Raw genomic sequence first — 23,613 nt, 5'->3', positions numbered from 1 at the left:
TTCCTAAGAACAGGTTACAATTTAAATCCTCATGTAGTAGAGAGTGGCTTAGACTGCCTATTATGCTATGAATGTCTGTCTGTGTCTCAGTGCTGCCTCTTCCCCAGGAAATACAGCAGAGGCCACACAGAGTACAACAGCATTTAATGGTCAGAAACAGTTGTACAGTATTACAGTCAGCCACAGAAGCTGTGTTGGAGGAAAGGACCCGATCCTTCCCCACACCAGGCAAAGTAGTACTGGACATGAGCTGGCATGTGGCTGGACCCATGTCCTTATCCCCTGGGCCTGAGGGGAGAACACCATCTAATATCCCCCAGCTACCACTCTGTATTCATCAGGGGAGGGGGTGTAAACCCCACATGCAAGAAGAACCCTTGCCCCCAGTGTCAAATGGGATGGGATGCGAGAATTATAATGAAGGGGAAACCCTATGTAAGCTGTTAAGAGAGTTCAGAGGGGTAGGGGTTACCCCTATTCTCCAGTTCCCAAAGGTGCTCACTTTCCCAGCTTCTTCATCCGTTCATCAATGCTGGCGAAGTTCCCTTCAACTGTGGCCAGGTTTTCACGCATGGTTGTCTGCACCTACAAAGTGGTAGGGAGGTTTTATTTTTTGGTCCAATTGCTAACTTGGATGAGGACCTAAAGAAATTCTCTTAGAGAAGACAAAAAAGAAATGGAAGCACAGTTTATGGGCCCTAGAGCAGGCATGTTTATAGCAGCAGTTTTCAAACTACCCCTAGAGTACGATGGACCTAGCTCAGGGTCTGCCAAGCAAGCAGGAATCTTGAAAATTCCTATCCTGCCTTCAACCAGAACAGTTCTTTTATCTGTTTTATGTAATGAGAGCCAAATAAGATTTTGCTGAAATGAGAGTTTCACCGGTTCAAAATTTTAGCAAACTGCTTTAGAGGAAGAAGATACTATCCCAAGTCCTTTATATATATTTTCATTAATCTTGATGGTCCTGTGATATTGGACTCTCAACTTTAATGCTCCCTCCAACACTAAGAACAGTGCCTCCAACAAAAATTGAGGAGTTGCTATGTGCCAGGCTTTACTAAAAAGGAAGGAACAAGGTAAGGGTCACTGTCTAGGGTCAGAAAGGAAATGGCAGAACCAGATTGGGGGCTGGCTCCTGATTTCAAAACCCGTATTTTTTCCAGTCTGCTGTGTTCAGGAGCATCTGGGTAAAGCTAAGCAGAGACTACAGAGGAAAAGAGTAGGTTTTATAAAAAAACAGGCCCACTAACTCCTAACAATTTGCCTATATTCTTTGTCTTAATCCACATAACTCCAATGGAGGTATAATTTTCCAAATGAAAAGATGGAGGTACATCGGTTAAATTAATTGCTATGAATGTCTTCTGTCAAAGATCCCACAACCATTGAAAAACAGTCTGGAGACTCAAACCGACCCCCTGCCACAACAGCATGCTACAAAGTGGGCTAAGGCAGAAACCTAGGAGAGAAAGCTGGAGAACCTAGTTTGCATGTGCAGGAGAAAAAGAGGGCAGATCAATAAAGAAGCACACACCTGGGTCAAGAGGGTGGTATTATCCTTAAGGGAATTAGCAATCATCTGCTGGGTGGTATCCAAGTGTGTCAGGAGCTGACCAAATTGCATGGCTACAAAAGAAGAAAGAAAGATATGGTTGAGACCAGAATCCAAGATAAGAGGGAGGGGAACAAAAGTTGCCCACTTTTCAATTTCTCTTAGCACCGCTGGCAGCTGTTCTCCCACCTTGCTCATGCAGCTGCTTGATGGTGACAAGTCTCTGCACCAGCTCAGGAAGTGTGGAGGCGATGGGGCTCCAGCGTTGTATGGTTTCATATAGCTGGTGCACCTAAAGGGACATGGCAGGGCCCAAAGGGGATGGCTGAGGCAGTGCTGACTGCTACTTCACTGCACCCGGGAAAGAACTGGGCTGAGGGAAGCAATGCCCTTTCTCAGCTAAGAGCTTATGAACACAGGGACCTGCGAAATCAGCGTGTTCTCATGATTTGATATTACTACTCAAGAGAACCTGAGGGAATGGAAAGGGGTAAGAAGAAGGGGGTGTCTTCCTGACCTTGCTTTGCGTATCCGCATCCTCTACAGAGGCTTTATGCTTGGCAATCTCATTCACCTTTCCCAGGACACTCTGAAAGCACAGATTTTAAGGTTGACAGTAAGGGCATTCAGGGCTTCCTAAGTCCCAACCTGCCCATAATCCAATTTGCCCTCCATTTAATACCTGTAGCCGAGCCTCCACTTGGTCCAAAACTGCAAGGTCCAGGGCGCTCACCTTTGCCTGCAACAGCTCTACGGTCTCCTGGGGGTGGGAACAAGCATCATGAAGGGGTAAGAGGAAGCCTCCCATACTCCACTAGAGTTAATATATAGCTACAGACCTAAAAATAATTCTCAAAGCAAGCCCAATGCCAATATCCCCTCTGTAATCCAAACATTCCAGTTCTTTCCAAACTTACCATAAGACAGGCTCCCTGTAGACCTGCAGAAAGGGGATTCTAGTGGGAAAGGGAGGGTAGAAATCAGCAGTCTTTATATCTCTATGTGATTATCACTTTCTCCCATTCTTCCTAGTTCTAGCTGGCAACCCACTGGCTGATCCCTGTAAACGAAACCCTTTCCTGACTCCTCCTCCTAGGCTTATGTGGAACGCTGTGGATGTTAGGGCTCAGGGTGCAGGATCCAAGGCTCAGACTAAGTACAGGAGAGCACCTGACCTGAGCATCCTGATCACAGCGTACAGTTGCCTCCAGCTCTGTCAGGCGCTTCTCAAGTTCTGCAACCTGGGGGGAGGAAGAAGGTGAGATTTGCCACCCACCTCCCTGCTGCTACAGTGGGACGAATAAGATCCTGCTTGCCACTCCCCTCCACTCCCTGCTCCAAGGGACCCCTTGTCCTGGAACACATCCCTAGCCACAATCTTAAATCCTAACTGAAGGCAGATGGGCAAAGGAAACAGAGAGAATGAGACATCACGAGGAATTAGCAGCTTTCTAGCACCCTCCTCCCAGGTCTGAGCCCTTGGAGGGAGGCAGGAAAATCTCTAGTGCCACATCTCCCCAGGCAACACTATATACACACTTACTTTGGCAGCTTGAGAGAATTTGTCCTGCTCAGGCCGAGAATGTAGTTCGTATGTGACAAGGCTGCTGTCTGGAGGGGTCTCAGTGGTGGTTTTCCCCCCTGAAACCCCTTTGCTGTTCTTTGTTGCTTCTAGCTGTAGCAGTAGGCGCCTAGGTCAGGAGACCAAGTAATGTCATGACTTGAAGGATGAGGGCCAATCATTCTCTCTCATTTTTGCCTCATAGTCAGCATTAAGGAGCAGCTAAGCCACCTTTCCCTTTAGCATCCCTGTCAGTAGCTGGCTGAGTACCTCCACAACCCAATCAGCAATGATTTTCCAACAAAGTAGGGCACCCACTTAGCCAGAGCTCCATCAGGGTCAGTAAGGTTGATTGCAGCATCTGGTCCCAGCAGCTTCTCCAGGTGGGAGGCAACCAGCTGCTGCTTCAGGGCTGCCAGCTGTTTAGCCAGCACCACAGGGGTCAGCTTCTCCTCAGTGGCTGACTCCTTCACTGTTGTCTGGTATGAAAAGAGGAAGACAGAGGGTGGCAAGAATGAATCAAGAAAAAAAATGGATCAAGGCCCTTAACGGTAGTTGTGGCTGGAACTCACTGGGATGGCTTTTAGCATAATAGACTGCCCACCTATAGCACTGAATGAAGATGCATGTGTATACCTAAACTCTGGAAACCTTAGCCCCCTTATCTAGGAGCTTAGGGAAGCTTTCTCCTACTAGAGGTCTTCCTCTGCTAAGTAATTCACAGCAGAGATGGGAGAATAGAGTTTACAGTTACCTTGATTTTCTCAACTTCAATTGTCAGCTCTTGGACCTCATGCAGTAGTCGCTGGTACTTTTGCTGGGGTGTCTCCTTCACTCCCAGGCCCTCTCCAAGCTAGAAAACAAGCAGAGGGTAACATCATACCTCCCATTACAAGGAGCCTCAACAATTTATCCAAACTCTGGGCCTAACTCATAAGGGTATCACATCCAACTCAGAATCCACAACACCCGGAGTACAGAAGAACCGGAGCCAGCCAGAGGCCTAGATACCCTCCAGAACAAACAGTAGGGGGCAGAGCATCCTCAACCGCATCCTGCTGTGTTCCTCAGGATGCCCCCACCAGAGAAACTCAGGATCCCGATTGTATCTCTTTTTTTTTTTTTTTTTTTGAGACAGAGTCTTGCTCTGTTGCCCGGGCTAGAGTGAGTGCCGTGGCGTCAGCCTAGCTCACAGCAACCTCAAACTCCTGGGCTCAAGTGATCCTACTGTCTCAGCCTCCCGAGTAGCTGGGACTACAGGCATGCGCCACCATGCCCGGCTAATTTTTTCTATATATATAGTTTTAGTTGGCCAGATAATTTCTTTCTATTTTTAGTAGAGACAGGGTCTCACTCTTGCTCAGGCTGGTCTTGAACTCCTGACCTCGAGCGATCCACCTGCCTCGGCCTCCCAGAGTGCTAGGATTACAGGCGTGAGCCACCGCGCCCGGCCCCGATTGTATCTCTTGATCACCCTCCTGAATGCCCACTAGATAGGATCACCACACCATTCTCATCAACACAAACAAACCATCTCATATTCTCCAGATTCGTATCCTGTCCTCTTGGTCTTTCCAATACGATCTGAGAAATCTGCCAAGAAAAGGAGACGGAAGTGAGGGCCTATCTAGGGCTCATGGTCTCAGGTGACTGAGAGCCACCATAAGAGATCTCCATGAAGGACCCTTTCCCCAGGGCAAAAGTCGCTAAGACCTGAAGACAGGAGGCCACTTCTTATGCTTGTCCTCCAGGCTTCCCCCCACCCAACTTCCAGCCCAGTCTCACCAAGTCCCTTAGTCCCCACTCTCTTATCTTTGAACTTGTCATAGGCAGCATTGGGATTGACAATGATGTGCTCCACACTTGTGCTCGTCAGTTCCTCCTGCAGGAACAGGTAGTTTAGGCCAGCAGCAGACTCATTCTCATGCTATAACTTCCTCTATCCCACAAAATCCCCAAACCATCAAGAAATTGGGCCCTACTTTTCCAAGGGGGAAGAAAGGTGGCTCTATTCCAAGCTGCTGACCCAGGCTCAACCTAAGAAACTGAAGCTTCCTGGTAAATTTGGAGCCTCAGTTGTATAAATATTAACACCCTGATTCAACTGGGAACAGAGGCAGCATAACCTCCCCACCCTCTCTGTACATAAGCCTCCCCATCTCCCCACCCCACCCCACCCCTCCCAGTTATCTGGCACACACCATGCACTCAAGGCAAGAAACCAACCTGACCTCTTTTAACCTCCCCCTCCCAAAAGTAAATCTCCTTGCCCGGTGAACAAGTCCATTTTAAAGCTGACCTCCCATTCTTGCTGGACGGAAATAGGGAAGGCAGATAATCAGGACACTAGCTCTGAGTGTGAATATTAGGACTTTAAACCGACTGAAGGTAAGACACCAGCTACAAAAGGCAGGTTGGCAGAGGGCCTGAACAGAGGCCTGGTTTCCAGATTGCCCTAAGGCCAGAGAAGTCATGGATAGGGAGAAGAGGCAAGGTCATACTGGGTTATTTTTTAAGGGACATCTTACAAGCAACAAACACAAGCAATATCTGCTTGCCGAGAGCACCCTTGGGCAAGGGTCACACGTAAGCCCTGAAATGGAGATAGCCCAGCACCTCTTCACAGAGCAGCTGCACCACCTGCTTTTGCTCCCTGACCCCTCTCTGCTGTGCTTCAAGCACTGAAGCTCTTCCATAACCAGGGGACAGAATAGAGAGAGTGGAAGAGACTTCACCCTAGAAATTGAAGCAGAGAGGCACTCTCTTTACTAGACATCTAGTTGCTATTCAGATTCCAATTAACTCCACCAAGACTGGGCATTTCTTACTGCATGTCCCTCCTTCAACTGTCAGAAGCCTGACAGCTCCCAGGATAGTGCTGAAGGAAGGGGAAGGAGACCCAGGAGTCCTTTTTGGTTGGGGACGATATCTCCACCTTCTACAGGAGGAAGGCATAGTGAGTCTTCTTTCCTAGGACAATGGTTCTCAACCATGACTGCACATTAGAATCACTTAGAGATTTTTTTTTTTTTAAAGGCCTGGACCCATTTCTGTAGATTCTGATTTAATTATTCTGGGGTAGGGCCAGCTACCCAGGTGATTCTAATCTGCAGTCAGGACTGAGAACCCCTTCTTGTGTGGTATGTGGGGAGAAGGGGTGAGCGGAGAAATGGAGGGAGAGCAGGAGAAAGAGCAGCAGACAGAAGGGAGTTCCTTCCTTCATCTCTGCTCTGCTATTAGTCAGAAAAGGAATCAGTGTGGGTGGCAGCTTTAAAAATAAGGGAGGAGAGGGGAAAGGAGAAAGTATTAACTTTGACATTTATCTCTTCTTCAGGGAATTGCTGGGCAGAGGGGCAAGATCAAGGAAAAACAAAAGGGCTCAATGTCCCATATGCAAGTGCCTGGAGAAAGAGACATTTGAGTCCCAAATGAGTGTCTCTTTAACCTTCTCTGAAAAGACCCACCAGCCAAATAGCTGTGTGGTCTCTGGCCTCTATAAATGCTTTGAGAAGGCTCAGGCTAGACAACCATCTTCCCTAAGTTCATACTCAGGAATATGCCACTTCTTCCTGTGAAAGCCCCCAGTCAAGGCCAATGAGGTAGAAATCCACTTTTTTTTTCTTTTAAATTCTCTTAAAAAAGAGGAACGGGAGGCATAACCTACAGACCAAGGAAAGAAGTTAATCACAGCTACCATCTGTTAAGCCACTATGCATATGAGAACCTACTTTCTTATTTATGTTCCTAAGTAGGGAAAGGAGTAAAAAGGAGTCAACACACAGCAGGTGAGTTTCAGAGGTTCTGGACAGCGCTTTCCCTCCACTATTGCCTACTGTAGGGAGCACGCTCCAGGCCAGAAGCGCTGCCTGACGCTGACATCCTCTTGGAGCCTCTCTGAGGCTGTGGCCCCAGGAGACTCAGCTGGGCAGCACACACTCTAGTCCTCCAGTGGCACCTACTCCGCCAGTGTCTCTAAGATCTGGGGTGTGGGTTGGGGGCAGCAATATTACAGTGACTTGTGAGCTAGGAAAACGCTGTCAGGTGGGTGTGGGACTGAACAGAGGAATGGAAAAGATTTAGTAGAGACAAAAGGATAGAGAAACAACTGCCCATCACAGCACACCCCGTTAAAAAGCAGATGAAAGGTCAGGCTTCTTACCAGCTCCTTGTGGTTTCCCCAGAGGTGAGAAAGTCAAAAGAGTTAAAAGGAAAGGGAGTGGGGGAATGGGGATGAGGGAGGGGAAAAAAAAAAAGACAAAATTGTTATTAGCAAATCATCACATGCACTACATGACAGTCTTCAAACACACTGCATCACAGGGCCCCAGGGGAGCCTAGCAAAATTTGGGGGGGGTGTCCAAGAAATTTCAGCTGGGGTCACCACATACTCCAAAAGAAAGAGCATGAGACCCTTTCCTCTCTGGTGGTGAGGATGTCATGAAGCTTTGCCATTAACAGCAGCAATCAGGATCATCTGAGAACTAGGAGTTAGATGTTACAAGCTCATGGCACGGGATAGGAAAGTGTGGAAGAGAAGGCTGAGGTGGGAGGGAAGCTACAGAAATGGTAGAACACGAAGCAGAGATTACAGAGATTCTGAGGACCTGCAGCTGATAGAAGGTCCACAATTCTCTAGGTAGGAGTTCCTCTTACTAGTTCATGGCCCAAGTCTTCCTGACTCTTGGTTTCCCTAGTTGTGAAAACTCAGACATTTGGATGGCAGAATCAGTTATGATGAGGGTGGTCTTATATGACTTTAGGTTAGGCAGAACGAAATATGTTGGGTACAGATGATGAGTTTAAGGAAAGATGAAGTACCAAAGTGCAGCCCGGTTCTCATTTCCTGATGCCAGAGGAGAGGTAGAGCAAATCCTGGTCCCTCACACAGCCTGGCATGTTTACATGCTCTTTGAGTGGTTGGTAACTCACCCTGCAGCTCTAAGGGGTCCAGAGCAATTCTGCCATGATGTGCTAGCACAGAGTCCAGAGGACACCAAGATTCACAGCTGCCAGCCCATGTGCAGAAAAACATGTTTCTTCAGCCCTTCACAAGATTCACAGGGGTTGGAGGGTGGAAGGGTGAGAGTATTTCAAAGAGGCCTTATTTGAGACCAGGCTACATGTACAAGGATCCCACTTTCAGGCAAGACTGGTTTAGAACTGCCAGGGGAGGAAATCCAGTGGTATGCCCTGCCTTTCCAGGAGCTCTGTTGAAAGCTCAGATGGAAGTGTGGAGAGTTGAGGATGGTTATGTGAATATGCAAATCCATGGTGGGATAAAGACAAGTGCTTCCTGACCCAAGATTTCAGCCTGATATACCTGACCCTCAATCTCTCTGTTCCCTGGCTGATGCCTGGGTCCACCCTAGGCAAGATTCCTCTTTCAGTCACAGTAGAGGTAGCTCCAGGTCCTGTGGTCTAGGCTGGGATGTCTCGGCACAGAGTAGGCATAAGCACTCACAGGTGCACACATGCAAACACACAGAAGTACACACATTATACCTTTCTCTGACTTGTCCCACCAAGCTAAACCCAGCTTGGGAGAAACTCAAGGAGAGAGGACAATGGGCCATAAGTTCAAGTTCAAACCATGAGGAATGGGCAGAACAGGAAGGACAGAAAATCAAAGAAAAGGAAAACTGGTATATTAGTTTACAAATAGTATATACCACCTCCAGCTCTGTCCTATGGATTGACTGAGGGATGATGAGATTTTAGGCATAATTCCTGAAACCTGGAATAGTAACAGTCACCATGGAAACCTAGCACACTACAGCCACCTTGATTGGAAAATTTCAAGTGCCCTGATCCCAGGTACCAGATCACTTGGTACGTGACTCCCAGTCCCGTTCATTAATGCACTCCCAGAATTCCCCAGGGCTGTTTGGCTAAGTGGGTGTGCCTCAGAGGCAAGACTTCAAGTTCTAAGTCAGACAGGAGGTGGCCACTGCTGCTCTCTGAGCTTATTCAGGCTCTATGCCAACAATGCAGCCAGGGGGACTTCAGAACCATGATGACAAGGAAGATGAACAGAGCTGTAGAATAAAACTGTCCAGGATGGACAACATAATGCTGACCCTTTTTAAAGGAGGGGTACAGAAACACAAAGACTTACAGAAGCACAAATAACCCAGGTTATTATCTTAAAATTGCATATAACACCTCCTTCCTATCCCACTTACGTCTCTCTGAAGGCCTAGCATAGGGGAATATTAAAAGAAGATTTTTTTCAGGGATAATAAACATACAGCTAAGAAGTGAAGGCTTAAAAGTCATTCCATAAAAACAATCTCTTAATTCCATCTCGGCCTGAGGAGGAGAAAGGCAACCACCTTCTAACTCCAGCCCCTAAATGCCTCATGTTCAAAAGCATTCATAGCCTCCATGTTTCTACCCCATTCTCCACCGGACAGTTTTATTCTGCAGACCCCACAAGGGGAAAAGACAAGGATTTATGGATCATAGTTGTGTTTCTAACCCTTGATTAATGATCTTTAAACATAAGGCCAGAAGGCCCCTCAGTGACCCAGCTAGGGACTTGTTGGAATTTAAAACGATTAGCTACAACAATAGCACAGTGGCAGAGCATTGCATGCGAGATGGCAGATGAAAAAAACATGCAGAGAAGAAGCATTGAATGGTCTTACTTGTGCAAACTAGTGTCCAGGCAAGGTGGTGAGAAGGGAGGATGGGGGAAGCATTAGGAAAAACTCAGGTAAGTTCAAGTGCGCCAACAGTCAATGAACACAATCAAGCATACTCTATGATATTCTAAACTATAAGGAAGAGAGCCTACTGTTTCTCATCTCAGGAGTGCCCAGTAGTATCTATTTTTTGGAGAAATGAAGCCTCTGCCAGGGCCCCACTGAACTATGGCTAGGTCATTTTTTCCCCTCTTACATGGCTTGGGGGTAGTTATGCCATAAAAAGAGAAACTAAATCCTATTTCTAGTGAGGCTTTCTTAATTTATTTCCCTTGGTCCAGCAGTTCAAAAGCCATGAGCAGAATGCCTTATGGACCCAAGGCAGGCTATGGGCCCAAGGGGGAAGAAATTCCATGTGGGAATTAGCTTTCCTAACAAGAAATCTTAAGAAAAGTCACCAAACAAGCCACTGCCCCAATCAACCCAGGAGTGTCTGAAATGCAAAGATATCTTCCCAGATTGAGGAGGAAAGGGCCAGCCTGTGCAGTTTCCTAGACCATTCCTGTTTTAGAATATTTTATCTCCTGCTAAAATTGTTTTAAAGGGATACTAGAAATCAGGATCATCTAGCGAAATTTAAATCTTTTACTTTCCTTCCCCATCCTCCCCACTATGGGAATTGCAAAACTTTTATGTTTAGTAAGTTAGACTAGCAATTAACATCTTTTTTTTCTTATTATTTTTATTTTTAGTAGAGACAGAGTCTCACTCTTGCTCAGGCTGGTGTCGAACTTCTGAGCTCAAGGATCCTCCTACCTCGGCCTCCCAGAGAGCTAGGATTATAGGCATGAGTCATCGTGGCCAGCAATTAAGATCTTTAAGGGATATTAGAGGTCATTATTTCATTCAGTAACCCATTTCTTCCACAGTGGAGAAATCAGAGGAAGGAGGGTAAAAGACTGTAAGGGTCAACACGACTTGACCATCCCTTTAAATTCAAATCTGGAGACCTCCAAAAGGTTCCATGAGAAGTCAGCCATATTGGTTGTCTCCAAGGAAGAGAACTAAGTGTGGCAGGGAGGTGGGAGAAGGACTTTTCACTACCCAGCCTTGAATCTTTTGTTCCATGTCTACACGTTACCTATTTTAAAAACTAATTAAAGTTGAAAATAATCTGGGGACTAAGGCAGAGAATGCTGTTGCCAGGGTTTAAGAAGGTGATTCAAAACCTCATGGTTCAGCCACAAGAGAGGTGATGTGCACTGTCACTTATGCTAGGTCTTGGGCAGGCAGGCAAGAAGAGAACAGGCTGCTAGTGAGATTGCAGGCCTCACAGACACATACAACTCACTGCTCCTCAAGTTGCATATTTACGTCAGTATTAAGAGCAGTGGCAGAGCCATTACTCAGCTGACTTCCCGAAAGCTGCCCTCCTAAGGCCCATAGGGACATGCAGGGGCCAGAGACATTAGCTGACATCAGGAAACATCTCAGCCCTGAGGACTCCTGAAGCAGCTGAAGGTCTACCCACCCCAATCCTCCCTAGTGACCAAGAGTCGCTTAGCTGAGACTTACAAGATGGGGGCAATTCGACTCCTCTTATATTTGCCATCCAGCATCCCGGGCAACACGCCACAGGAAATGAACACTCACGGTGTCCTCTCCCATCAGCCACCCCACTAGATGCTACTAAAATAGGCTGCTCAGGCTCTGCGGAGAGACACGGCCAATCAGAGCTGCACATCTGGGTTCTTTCACACCTGGAATGGGTGTTATCTTCTTTTTATTAAGAGATATCCCAGTACCTTCAGAAGGAAAATTACAATGTATTTGTGGTTTGGAAAGGGGACTGCTCTGATACTGCTTGCTTGTATCACAGTTACACACAAAGAATAGAGTTCTGTTCATTATCTTACCATGAAGGCTTGATATTTCACAGGCAGAGGCCTAGGCCTGACTCAAACAGTCTCTGAACTGTGGTAAAACAGTAAAGTTCTCAGCATACAGTCGTTCCTCAGTATCTCCAGGGGATTGGTTCCAGGACCCTCGGATACCAAAATTTGCGGGTGGCTCAAGTCCCTTATATGAATTGGCAAACTATTTGCATATAACCTACACATGTCCTCCTATATACTTTAAATCATCTCTACAACCCAGGGGCCTAAGTAAGTCACTAGCCCCAAATCTGTTTTGAGATATTTTAATTTTATTTAAAATACCCAGTACCATGTAACCGCTATGTAAATAGTTGCTATGCTGCGTTTTTAAAATTTGTATATTTTTAATTGTTGCATTATTTTTCATTTTTTAAAAATATTTTCAATCCATGGTTGGTTGAATCCATGGATTTGGAACCCAAGGATACAGAGAACCAACTGTATACACTCCTACCCTGTGGAGACAGAGGCAGCTTCCTACTAAGATACATCTTGGAGTGACAAGTGCACACCCAGGTCCTTGGGCAACAGTATCATCTGCATTATCTCCAAGATACTCAAGCTTGGGGGACAGACTGACATGCCAGCAAGTACAGAAGCCACAAGGAACACACCACTTAGAGAGGGGACAGGGAAGGTGTTTCCCACAATGTAAGAACCACTTCCACATAGGGGAATCAAATATGGAATAAGTGAGTACGCCAAGCCATACGTTATAAGCCAGCAACCAGCATTTCCCAGAAGTAACCAGCCCCACAGACATAGCCACAGGACTTACAGACACGCTCACTGCAATGACTCTTTAGTCACCCCTTTACTGAGATCCCAGCCCAGCTCTCTTTGGAAATAACATAACCTAAAACACATCCTATAAAACATGCTAATATATGTTTGTCCCCCTTGGCACTTACACAAAGTTTTTACTATGTTGATTTCCATTCACTCAGTTTTGGCTTTTTTGTTTCCTATATGTATCTTAACTCCCCCATTAGTCTGGGGCTCCTTGAGGGCAGGGATAGTTCTTCCTGTGCATTGCACAAAAATCAACATAGAATGAACACAATGCTAAATGTTTCCCATCATAGTTAAAATGTGTCCACAGCTAATTTGTCCCTCCTCAGAGTTTTTGGATCTGAAAGTGCTACCACAGCCTCTCCTCTGCTGATAGAAAGATTCATGTTCTTTCTCAAATTTATTTTGCTCTGACCAGGTCCCTTATCTTTCTAAAACCTCCAAATCATTTTTTATTCCTTGCCCAGTAGATACTGAATATTCACATAAAAAAGTATTTCTCCATACTTCAAAGTCTAGTTCTTGGCAGCAACTAATGAACATGTATTGAGTGATATACTTTATGAAAAAGGTTAGCCTTCCTAACCTCAAGCAGTTTATTATAAGTGCTCACCTTTCATTATTCATTGCCATGGATTAGAACCCAGAGGCCTCAGTCACTAGCCTCAAACCTGTTTTGAGGTATTACAATTTTATTTAAAAGGCCCAAGGATCAGGGCTTTGCAAATAGGTCTTGTGAGTTGTAATTCCACTGACTTGACTCTCTGTCCTGACACTGCTCACTGGTGGCTGCAAGCCCAGCAAGGCCTTTGCAAGCCCCACAACCTACATACCACCCAGGCTGGGGTTGGCATACCCGCTTATTGCTGTGGCTCGCCAAAGAAAGGGAAGGGCCTGTCTGGGGAAGAGAGTCCAGAGGAGTCCTGTGGCAGCACATAGTCTTACCGCATCAAACTCCGCTTGATCATCCTCAGGTAAGTCGTTGGTTTCATAAACATCTGGCTCGTTTCTGGCCTGCAGGTATAAGCAGTGACCACCAACCTCACTACCCAGCACCCAACAACACCCCTTACCCCACTCCATTTGAACAAGCTAATGGAGGCAGGCTGTGATGCCAGGATTCTGTCCTTTCTCCTCCACCTGCTGTGTGAACAGCATGTCAGTTCCCATGTTTCAGAGGGGTGACGATAACAGTGGGGACAACTGGGACCTGATGGTATATGGTGTTAAGTGATAACAAAGATGTTACCCTGAATCTGGAGGAGGGAAGGTCCTTGGCAATCACTGTGTCAGAAGTAGGTGAGAGCTATCCTCAAATTAGGCCTTGTATACCACTACCCTACCACAAGGGTTGAGAGTGACTCAGGACCTTGGTACTCGAGGTCCTGTGCCCCAACCCCCACCCCGAGAATGCAGGCAGGGCAGCACAAAAGGAGGGTACATGGCGGGGGGCATGGGGCCAGGATACAGGTTCCCTGAAGAACAGAGTTTCCCATCTGGCGGCACAAGAAGGGTTCTACCACGGTAACCTCTTCCTTGGCAGGATGAAGGCCATCACTAAGTGGCCTGGTGTGTGTGTCTGGGGGGGGGGAGGGATGCGGGAATCTTATGGGGAGACTTGGGGTGGCACGGAGGCGTTGACACGGATGGTATAAACACTAGGATACAGTGGTAAGGACCCAGAGACGATTTCTGGGCCAAGAAACCGGCGACTGCCAGAATAGAGGCCTGGTGCGCCGTCCGACTGCCCGGCCCAGTCGGGTCAGAAGAGTCCGGAAGGTGCTGCGGCCGGTCGGACAGCGAGCGGCGGGATACCTTAGGGCAGAGGAGGGGTCGCGGGGTGGTTTCTGTCGGGGGCTCTTGGGAGATCGGGGGCGCGGTCCTGGGGAGCCGAGGCCGGCCCTGTACTCACAATGCCGGGAAGGTCGGCGTATTTAGGGTCCGCCATGGCGGCGGCGAGGCAGGGCTGGGGGGACCGGGGCCTCCGTGGAGCCGGGGCCGGTATTCGGGTAGGGGAGAGGCTGGGTTCGGGTCCCCGGCTAAGGCGGCGGCAAAGGGAGCGGCAGAGTAGCAGGAAGTCTCGCGACACGAGGAGAACAGCAGAAGGGTAAAGCAAAAGTCGCGAGAACAGCCCGCTGCCACACCCCCTGGAGAGGCCGGGATTGGCGAGAACGAGGCCAGGGAACGAGGTAATGGCATGGGGCCGCCGCTTAGGATTGTGGGATATGTAGTCTTGGTCTACTGGGTCTTGGGCGGGGAACTAAAATAACGCACATTGGGGAGCCGTTTTATACAACTTATTTTCTTTCATTTCTACACCAAGTCTGTGAAAGAACTTTTGTAATTCCTGTTTTGGACTCCTAGAAATTAAGTGACTAGATAAAATCACACAGCTAGTCATGTGGCACAGCCAGGGCTTCAAAAAGAAGTAAAATTTAGTAAACGCTTAGTGTATGCTAGGAATGAAAAAGTCAAGCAATTTTCCCAAGTGAGGGCCGTCAGATAAAATACAGGACTCCTAGTTAACTTTGAATTTCAGATAAACAACTAGTAGGGGTTTTTTTGGGTTTGGGGAGTTTTGTTTTTGTTTTGTTTTGTGTAAGTATGTCCTATGCCACATTTGGAACATACTAAAACACGCAAAAAAATATTATTTATATGAAATTCAAATTTAACTGGGCATCTTGCTTTTTGTGTGTGTGTTTCAAATCTGGCAATCTTATCTTAAATTCATAAATAGATAAGTGGTGCCTCTGTGTCTGTTTGAACACTCTGTACTTTTACCACTTCAGTATTAGTTCCCAGACCTTTAAATTTCATGGTTAAATAAAATTAAAACAGCAAATCTTAAGGATAAACAAGTATTGCTACCTTTTTATTTTACCAAGCAAATACATTACAGATAGAAAGCCTACTGTTTATTATCACCATTATTACTTGGTAGAAAAGAAGGAAGGATACACTCTCATAATAAAAGACAGTCCTTGGGAACTTACTAAATCTAGCTTTAGAAAAACTCACTACATTATTCTTTTGGAGGTGGGGGCATAAATTCACCTAGTGAACTTTTGTCTCTGACCAGACGCTCCTCCCGACTGGCATTTTGAAACTCCTTCGCTAAGGATGCCGCCTTGGAGCCCCTGGGGCCCCAAGGTTGGGATGTTTCCGAGATGTTTCCTGAGCTTGCAGGATGCTGCAACACTTAGAAATAGTGCCAAACCAAGTGACTGAAGAGTTCCTGAGTTTGGAACTCATTGTCATTCTCTCTCCTGGCTCCTCCCCAAGCTTCTGTTTTTGCATAGTCCTACTGCCTTCCCAAACAGTTCCTTATGTTGGACCCTTTTCTTTCTGTTCCCTTAGTATTTAAGGTGGGTTATAGGTGGAGGCTCAACATGGTGAAACCATCCTCAGCTGAATTCTGAGTGGTTAGGTCTTGTCTGGCCAGGCCATCAGCCTCTCATCCTTGGCCCATAGTGTCTAAGTGACCTAAAACACTCACCAGACAGTTGCTAAGCAGAACCTCCATCCCCTCCTCCCTTCTCCCATCACCCTTCCCTTCCCCTTGGCCTAGAGCCTCAACTCCTGCAGTCCAGCTCTCTGTTGGCCAGCAGAGGCTTGTGACGTGGAGAAAAATCAATTGGGCTAGCTTCTCGGTGGTTCTGCCCAGGTTCTGCAGCAGGAGTCTGATCCAAGGGGAGGAAGGACAAGGAAGCTCTGGGCTTGGCTTTTTCTTTTTTCTCATTTTCTTTTTCTTTTCTTTTCTTTTCTTTTCTTTTCTTTTCTTTTCTTTTTTTCTGGCCAAGAAAAGGAGAGAAACAGAGGACAAAGGCCTGAGAAAGGGGCTGGGGTATTGCAACTCTGTCCAACAGTTACTGGGACAGGAAACACTTAAGTAGGTGCCTAAACCTGTCTGAAACCCAAATGCAAGTTTTGCCCTAGAGGTCCTTTCAAAGCCCCTCTGGCCTTACCTACCTCCACCATCACTCTTCGTTCACTGATTTCCAACTCCGTTTCTCTCACAAAAGGTATTCCTGCCCACCATCACCCCAGCCCCAACCTAGGAGGCAAAAAAAAAAAAAAAAAGAATTTTATCTGCTTTTGAATTCCCATAATCCAGAATGGAAGTTTGTCCTCCCTCCAACTGGGGACCTGGTGTGTACGTTGGGGAGAGAGTAGAGTGCACCTTTGGATGCAGAAGGGGAAGGGAGTAGCCAGAGCTTCCCATGACACTGCTCCCAGACACCCACCTCCACAGGGGTACAGGCAGCTGTCCCCCTTGAAGGCTGAGTGGGTTGGGAGCCCAGGTTCTGCGCGTGTGGGGGAAGGAGAAGAAGTGTGCTCTCAACTTGGAGAGAGGACTGTTGACCCTTTCCCCTACACAAGCGACAGGCTGGCTTCAGTCCCCTGATCCCCTCCATAGGATGGAGTTTGAGGGAGGGACAAACCGGTCGGGGGGGTGGGGGTGGGATGCAGTGAGTGAGCTGGGAAGGGAAGGGATGAGGGCAAGGTTAAGTCCGAGTGTTAGCGGTGAGGGAAGGAGGCGAGACCAGCGGCAAAGTCTCATCATTTGGTGGTCGATGTCGTGCGATTGCCCCCAACGAATGGAGCCCCGCCCCGCGGCTCCATTGCGGCCCCGCCCAGGCCCGCAGCGCGGCGCTGCAGCGCAAGGGGCGGAGAGGCAGACCGTCCAGAGAGGACCAGACGCCCAGGTCGCCTGCATCCCGCTGCCGCAGGAGGGAGAAGCGCACCCCGGCCCTGCTCCCCAGCCTTCTCCCGGGCCCCCTCAACTGCTTTCTCGGCCCCAGAGACCGAGCACCGTCCTCCGCCTCGGCCTCAGCTGAGAGCCCCCTTTCTCTGGAGCACACATCACCCCTGCAGCCCAAGAAGTGCCCCAACCCCGCGCCGGCGACTACCATGGCGGAGACCAACAACGAATGCAGCATCAAGGTGCTCTGCCGATTTCGGCCCCTGAACCAGGCTGAGATTCTGCGGGGGGACAAGTTCATCCCCATTTTCCAAGGGGACGACAGCGTCGTAATTGGGGTGAGTGCCGCCCGAGAGAAAATTTGGGGAAGGGGTGGGAGGCTGACTCTTCTCCCTGCAGAGCCTGTCTCTGCCTGTCACTCTTCGCCCCCTCCCCGCTGCTCATCCTCCATCCTCTTCGCCGCAGCCCCTCCTCTCTCCTGCATCAGGATGGCTGGGTGTGGCCTGGCCAGGCCTGTGGCCAAGTCTCTGCAGAGTGAGAGGGGGCCACTTCCCCACCATCAGGAGACCCAACTCCCCCTTGGGCTCTCTGCAGCGTCCCCACCCCTTAGAGCCAGTTCTGTGTTTTTCTGATGTTTTCCCTTTCCCCAGAGAAAGCGCATCTTCCCTTTGTTATTGGCTCAGATCCCCACCCCCCCTTCCAGGAGGGGAGGAGGAAGACTAATTAAGTGGCCTTGATGGGAGATGGACAGTCCAGGGTCTCTGCGGAGGTATGAATGGGAGTGGGTTCTAGGACCAAGCCCTCCATTATCCCCTGAAGTAGTTATAGCCCTGACTTTGAGGAGGGGAGCACAGGTCTGATGAAGGGTTTTCTGGGAAAGAAATACATTGATGCCACACCCAGTTTTGGGGAGAGCCTCTGGGATCCTAAGGACATGTCTGCCTTTCGGTCCCAGTAGAGTAGGAAGAGGATTTCAGACTCCCCAGCTGCCCCCGCAAAGAAAAATGTCCAAACCCTGAGATCCTAATAAGTACTTGATTATTCATCCTTTCTCTTGACGATCCAGTAGGCAGTAGCAAGCCACCTCTACATCATCACAGCCATCCCCACGTAGGAGATCTTAAGGAGAACTACTATTTACAGTGTGCTTGTTACTCTATGTGTATTATTTAATTCTCAGAGCAACACTCTGAAGTAGTATCAATATTTCCATTTTACAGATGAGGAAATTGAGGCCCAAAGAAGTTAAATAACTTTCTCAAGGTCATACTGTTAATTTATGTATCTGAACCCAAATCTGTGATTCCTAAGCTCCAGTCTTTTCCTTTATATCACATTGTCTCCCCAGATTTCTGTTCTAGACCTTTATCTGTGTCGTCTCAGAGGGAATTTCTTGCCCATTCTACCTTTGCTAGGTTGGTAGGGACCTTCAGGCTGTGTGTGAGGTGAGAGGGTCTGGGCTGGAGTCCTATAGGACTTGAGGGGCACTGGGCCAGGAAACTGTAGCCACGGATGGGAGGGGCATATATGAGGGCAGTCCTCAAGGTCAGGGACACTGCTTATGTATCTTTATCCCCAGTTCTTGGCACAAAGCAGCAGGAAACATGCTTGTTAAAGGATCGAAGGAAAGAAAGGAAGTCTGGGCCTCCTGAGTCAGTGAGAATGGGACTTTGAGTAAACATGCCTTAGGGAGAGACCTCTTACCTGTCCCATAGGTCCCAGTCTGTCACCACCCTGTACCCTCACCCACACTGTGAACTCAAATGGATGCTTTTGCCGTGTGTGTGTGTGTGTGTGTGTGTGTGTGTGTGTGTGTGTGTGTTTGCCACATGGAGAAGGCCTCTGTTTCTCTTGGCCTCAGGGACCTCTCAGGCCTTGTCGTCTGGTCAGTCTGGCCAGGCTAAAACAAAAAGCCTGCGTCAACCCTGCAGGAGCCCTCTCTGAGTAGCCTGGACAGCAAGCATTAACCATGAGAGTTGGAGCTTAAGGTTTCCGTGAGACATAAAGGCTGAGACGGGAGGGAGGTGACTGTGGGGAGGAAATCCATAGGCCTAACTTCCTTGCTCTGGAAGGTTTTTCCAGTAAGTCCACACCAATTCCTTTAGGCTCTCTGGGCCATCCTGAGGTGGTGGGATGGGGCAGAGGGTGATGTAGGAGGAGGGGTTGTGGTGTTGATCTGTCCAGTTAGCCCAGCTAAACAGGAGGACACAGTAGGGGTTGGGGAGGGAAGAGAGATGAAGAGAAACCCAGGGCCCCCTGCCAGTTCAGATTCTATCTCAGCCCCACAGCTGGTATTTCCTTGTCTGTTTTGCCTGATATTTGTAGGGCTGTACCTTTGTCTGACTCTGTGTCTTCCCTCACCCTCGCCCTCCTTGTCAATCTCTCACTTGAATATAAATGCTTACAGGGGGCCATTTTGTCTCAGGCAACATCCTTGGAGCTGGCATTTTCAAACTTACTATTCATTCTTCTTTCAGGGGAATGAGGGGTACAGGACACATGAAGGGTCTCAGTAACGGAAGGACATTGCCTACCCCTTTTCCTCTTTTTCCCTCCAGCTCCCTTTGGGGCCTGGTATGTGGGGAATTGTCTGAGGAATTAATGGAGGAAGTGCTTCAGGATGTCTGGGAAGGTGAGGGAAGAGTGAAGGTGGGAGAGATCATCTCTCCAAATCCAGCCCCTACTCCTTCCTGCGACAGCTCTCCCTTTAGCCTCTGCAGCACTGCGGCTAGCTCTGGGCTCCAGAGTCCCTTATGTTCGTGGGCTTTGTTCTGCTTGGCAGAGGATAGGAGAATAAGCTGGCAAGACAGCTCTGTGTGCCTTATTTCTCCCCTACTCTGACTTCTTGCAGGAACCTGGGGGATGGGGCTTGGCCAAACTTAATAGCCTGAGTCATAGTAGAAGGATGTCTGGATCACTGTCTATGTGTGGTAGGTGTCTTATTTTGCCCATTGCACACTCAGAATCCAGTGTGACTTTTTCACTGGACCCATTTAAGTGTCTTTCTGTTTTTCTCTGCCTTGGTCTTTCTCAGCAGTGTCCCAATGCCTGCTGTCTGGGATGCTGTATCTGTACCAGATGTGGGAGGGATGACAGGAAGCCTTCTCTTTCTCTCCCTCTCTCCCCGCTTCATTCAAGTGTCCACATGCTACCTCCATCAGGTCTTCCAGAGGTTAAGTGGGTTCTTAAGGAAGCAGGAAAGCAGGACCATCAAGTACCTCATTTGGAAAAGCTAGGTTGGGACCTGCAGGGTTATTGGAACAGAGTCAGTATTGTTTGGGATGGCCTGAGATTCTTTTGATATCTGAAGGGGGAGCAGGGCTCCCTTTAGCTTTGGGGGAGTCTCATAAAGGAAAATGGCGAAGGGAGGTAATGTTCCCTGTGACCAGTGTCTCTCCAGAATTACCATGGCAACAATCCCCAGGGGTGTCACCATGGAAATCAACGTGGCACTTGAAGTTCAGCTTCTACCAAGTGCTTTACTGACGGTTGAACAGGTTGGTCATCTTTGGACCCCTGACCTTACCCCCCCATGCACATTAGCTCTAGTCAGCACGCATGATGGAAAACTACAGAAAGATGCTGGGGTACATAATGGACAAGGAGACGACAAGGAGACTTGGAGTGAGGTTAGAGGAGAACAAAGAACCCAGGACTGTGGACTCTGAAGAGAGGCTCTCCAGAGAAGGCTGTGAGGACCGCTTAGACTGCTGGGGGTGGGAGAGAGATCAGATCTCGAGGGCATTCCTAAGAGGGAGGGACTCTGTAAGTATTTCTGTTTAACGTACAAGGTCTTCGATTACCTGTAGGTGGAGAGAGGGAGGGAGGCCCTCCTGAAAGGGTGGGTGGGAGAATTGCATACTTCTGAAAATGGGACTGAGGTTGGAAAAAGGGAATGAGAAAGGCTTTCGTTCTGTCCGGAAACACTTGGAGAAATGCCCACGGGGGGAAGGGAGGCTCTGATGCAGTGTTGACATTTCAGTTCTTTGATTGCTTTGGCAGTGTGGGTCAGGAATCAGATTGCTTGAGTTTGAAACTGTACTCTACCATTTCTCAGCTGTGTGACTGTGGGCAAGCCACCCAACCTCTCTGAGCCTCAGTTGCCTCATCTATAAAATAAGAATAATAATAGTACCTACCTCCTAGGATTACTGTGAGCATTAAATGAGATCATGCAGATAAACTGCTTTGTGACAGAGACAGGCATAAAAATCTTAACATAAAAAAGTAAAGAGCTAGACTTGAAATTTAAGGGCCCAGCTAAGAGTAGGGAAGTAGGTAGCAGGCCTTCCCAGAACCCCTGAAATCATAGCCTGTGTCACATGGCTTTCCCTGCTCACAAGCTTATTAAATGCACCCATTTTTAGCTCTTGGATATCTTTTATCCTCACAGATCTGAGAACCCCACCCTTCTTTCCTCTCTGCTCTTTTCCTCCTTCCCTGCCTAGGCTGAGGAAAGGGATTCATGAGACAATAATTAGCTTCAGCATTTGGAGAGCGCCCTCCATTTTAGTGCGTCCACAGAGCCTTTTTGGAATCCTGTAGCTGAGAATGTTTTGAGTGACTGTCAGTGTATGCGGGGGGGGGTCGGTGCTCATGTTCTCAAGAGGGAAGGAGGGAGGGGCAAGTTTGGTTTGAGAGTTACATTTAACCCTCTTTGGCTGGATGCCTGGCTTCATGAAGCATGGATAGAGACCATTGGTGGAGAAGAGATGAGAGTCATTGGCCTGAGATAGAAGTGTTTTGTTTCTGTTTCTTGGCCACTGGGTAGGAGAAACATTGAGGTAGTTTATAATTCAAGAATTAAGGTAGGCCAGGCACAGTGGCTCCTGCCTGTAGTCTAAGATACTCAGGAGGCTGAGGCAGGAGGATCGCTTGAGCCCAGGAGCTGGAGACTACAGTGAGCTATGATGATGCCACTGCGCTCCAGCCTGGATGACAAAGTGAGACCATGTTTTAAAAAAAAGAATTAAGGTAGATTTTTCTTTAAAAGCATTAAAAGGAATGTAATTACAACACTAATACATTTTAACGTTGACAAAGTTAAAGACAAAGAAAAGCACATAGAAGAAACCAAAATCACCCAAAATCCTACCACCCCAAATAATTTGATGTATTTGTTTCCAGTGGTTTTTTTCCCTGCATCTATACATATATTAACTTTAATAAAATTATGTCATAAATGATATATTGTTTTGTAACCTTTTTTCACTAAAAAATATCATGATTATTTTACAATCATTGTATATATTTTTACATAAACTTATTTATTATTTAATTTAATTGATTAATTTATTTATTTTGAGACAGAGTCTTGCTCTGTTGCCTGGGCTAGAGTGCAGTGGTATCATCATAGCTCACTGCAACCTCAAACTCCTGGGTTCAGGCTATCCTTCTGCTTCAGCCTCCCATGCCTGGCTAATTTTTAAATTTTTTTTGTAGAAACAGGGTCTTGCTATTGCCCAGGCTTGTCACGAATTCCTGGCCTCAACTGATCCTCCTGCTTCAGCCTCCGAAAGTGCTAGGATTACAGTCATGAGGCACCTCACCTGGCCTATTATTTTATAATTTTTAATTTAAGTTTTGAATAAGCCTTACATGCACATGTAACAAAATTGAAACAATATAAAAAGGTATACAATGAAAAGTAAGCCTCTTTCTTACCCTGTTTCCCCAGCCACCCAGTTCCCCTTTTGGAAGGCAACCATTATTACCAGTTTCTTGTGAATCCTTCCAAAAACATACTATACATGTATAACTAAGTACACATATACATGCATACTTTTTTTTAAACATATGATAACATACTATACATACTGTTCTATACCTTGCTTTTTTTTGTTGTTAATACTAAGTCTTAGAGATCCTTTCGTATAAGCACATAAAGATTTATCTCGGGGGGGGGGGGGGGAGGGGGGGAGGAGATGAGCAAAAAGCTACCTTACTGGTACAACAAACACTATCTGGGTGATGGGCACACTTATAGCCCTGACTCAAGCATTACAAAAGTGATCCATGTAACCAAAAAGATTTTTACCCTCATAATATTTTGAAATTTAAAAAAAGATTTATGTCATTCTTTTTAACAACTGCATAATTTGTTTTAGGGACACGCCATAATTTATTTAGCTGGGCCTCTGTTGGTGGACATTTAGGGCTGTTCTAATCATTTGCTATTACCAACAGTTGAATTACGTTGTATTTATATGTTTTTGCATATGTCCAGTATCTCTGTAGGATAAATTTTTAGAGGTGAAAGTCATAAGGTATATGCATTTAAAAATGTAAGAGCCAGTTTCCTTTCATAGAGCTGGCCCCAGTTTATATATACCTTCACCAGTCGTACGTGCGAATGTCTATTTACTCACATTTTCACCAATGCAGTGCATTCTCTGACTATTTTTTTGGCCCCTTTAATA

At 47.2% G+C, this 23,613-nt stretch overlaps 2 protein-coding genes across 4 annotated transcripts in view; one reads left to right on the top strand and one right to left on the bottom strand.

The window, feature by feature from the left end:
* Positions 1–127: 127 nt before the first annotated feature.
* DCTN2 (dynactin subunit 2) lies at positions 128–14,701 on the bottom strand. 2 transcript variants are annotated; one of them, XM_045553535.1, is made up of 15 exons: positions 14,402–14,606; positions 13,435–13,503; positions 7,276–7,281; positions 4,902–4,998; positions 4,648–4,709; positions 3,871–3,969; positions 3,435–3,595; positions 3,099–3,246; positions 2,731–2,796; positions 2,473–2,511; positions 2,238–2,315; positions 2,073–2,144; positions 1,745–1,847; positions 1,538–1,629; positions 128–585 (listed from the first exon to the last, which is right to left on the bottom strand). In XM_045553535.1, the coding sequence occupies exons 1-15, from the start codon at positions 14,435–14,437 to the stop codon at positions 499–501; spliced, it is 1,215 nt and encodes a 404-aa protein (XP_045409491.1). In that variant the 5' UTR covers positions 14,438–14,606; the 3' UTR covers positions 128–498. The 2 variants fall into 2 exon arrangements, with proteins under 2 accessions (XP_045409491.1, XP_045409492.1); XM_045553536.1 differs by lacking the exon at positions 7,276–7,281 and having other exon boundaries at positions 14,402–14,701.
* A 2,390-nt stretch (positions 14,702–17,091) lies between these two features.
* The window catches only part of KIF5A (kinesin family member 5A), a 28,847-nt gene continuing 22,325 nt past the window's right edge, over positions 17,092–23,613 (top strand). The window contains exon 1 of one of the 2 annotated variants that reach the window (XM_045553518.1): positions 17,092–17,532. In XM_045553518.1, the coding sequence (XP_045409474.1) occupies positions 17,404–17,532 (129 nt within the window). In that variant the 5' untranslated portion in view covers positions 17,092–17,403. The remainder of the gene's footprint in view (positions 17,533–23,613) is intronic. The other variant, XM_045553517.1, reaches the window with a different exon arrangement.

Source organism: Lemur catta, chromosome 6 (genome assembly GCF_020740605.2).
Source record: "Lemur catta isolate mLemCat1 chromosome 6, mLemCat1.pri, whole genome shotgun sequence".
In the NCBI taxonomy this organism is placed as follows: domain Eukaryota; kingdom Metazoa; phylum Chordata; class Mammalia; order Primates; family Lemuridae; genus Lemur; species Lemur catta.
This window is presented reverse-complemented; position numbering and strand designations above follow the sequence as displayed.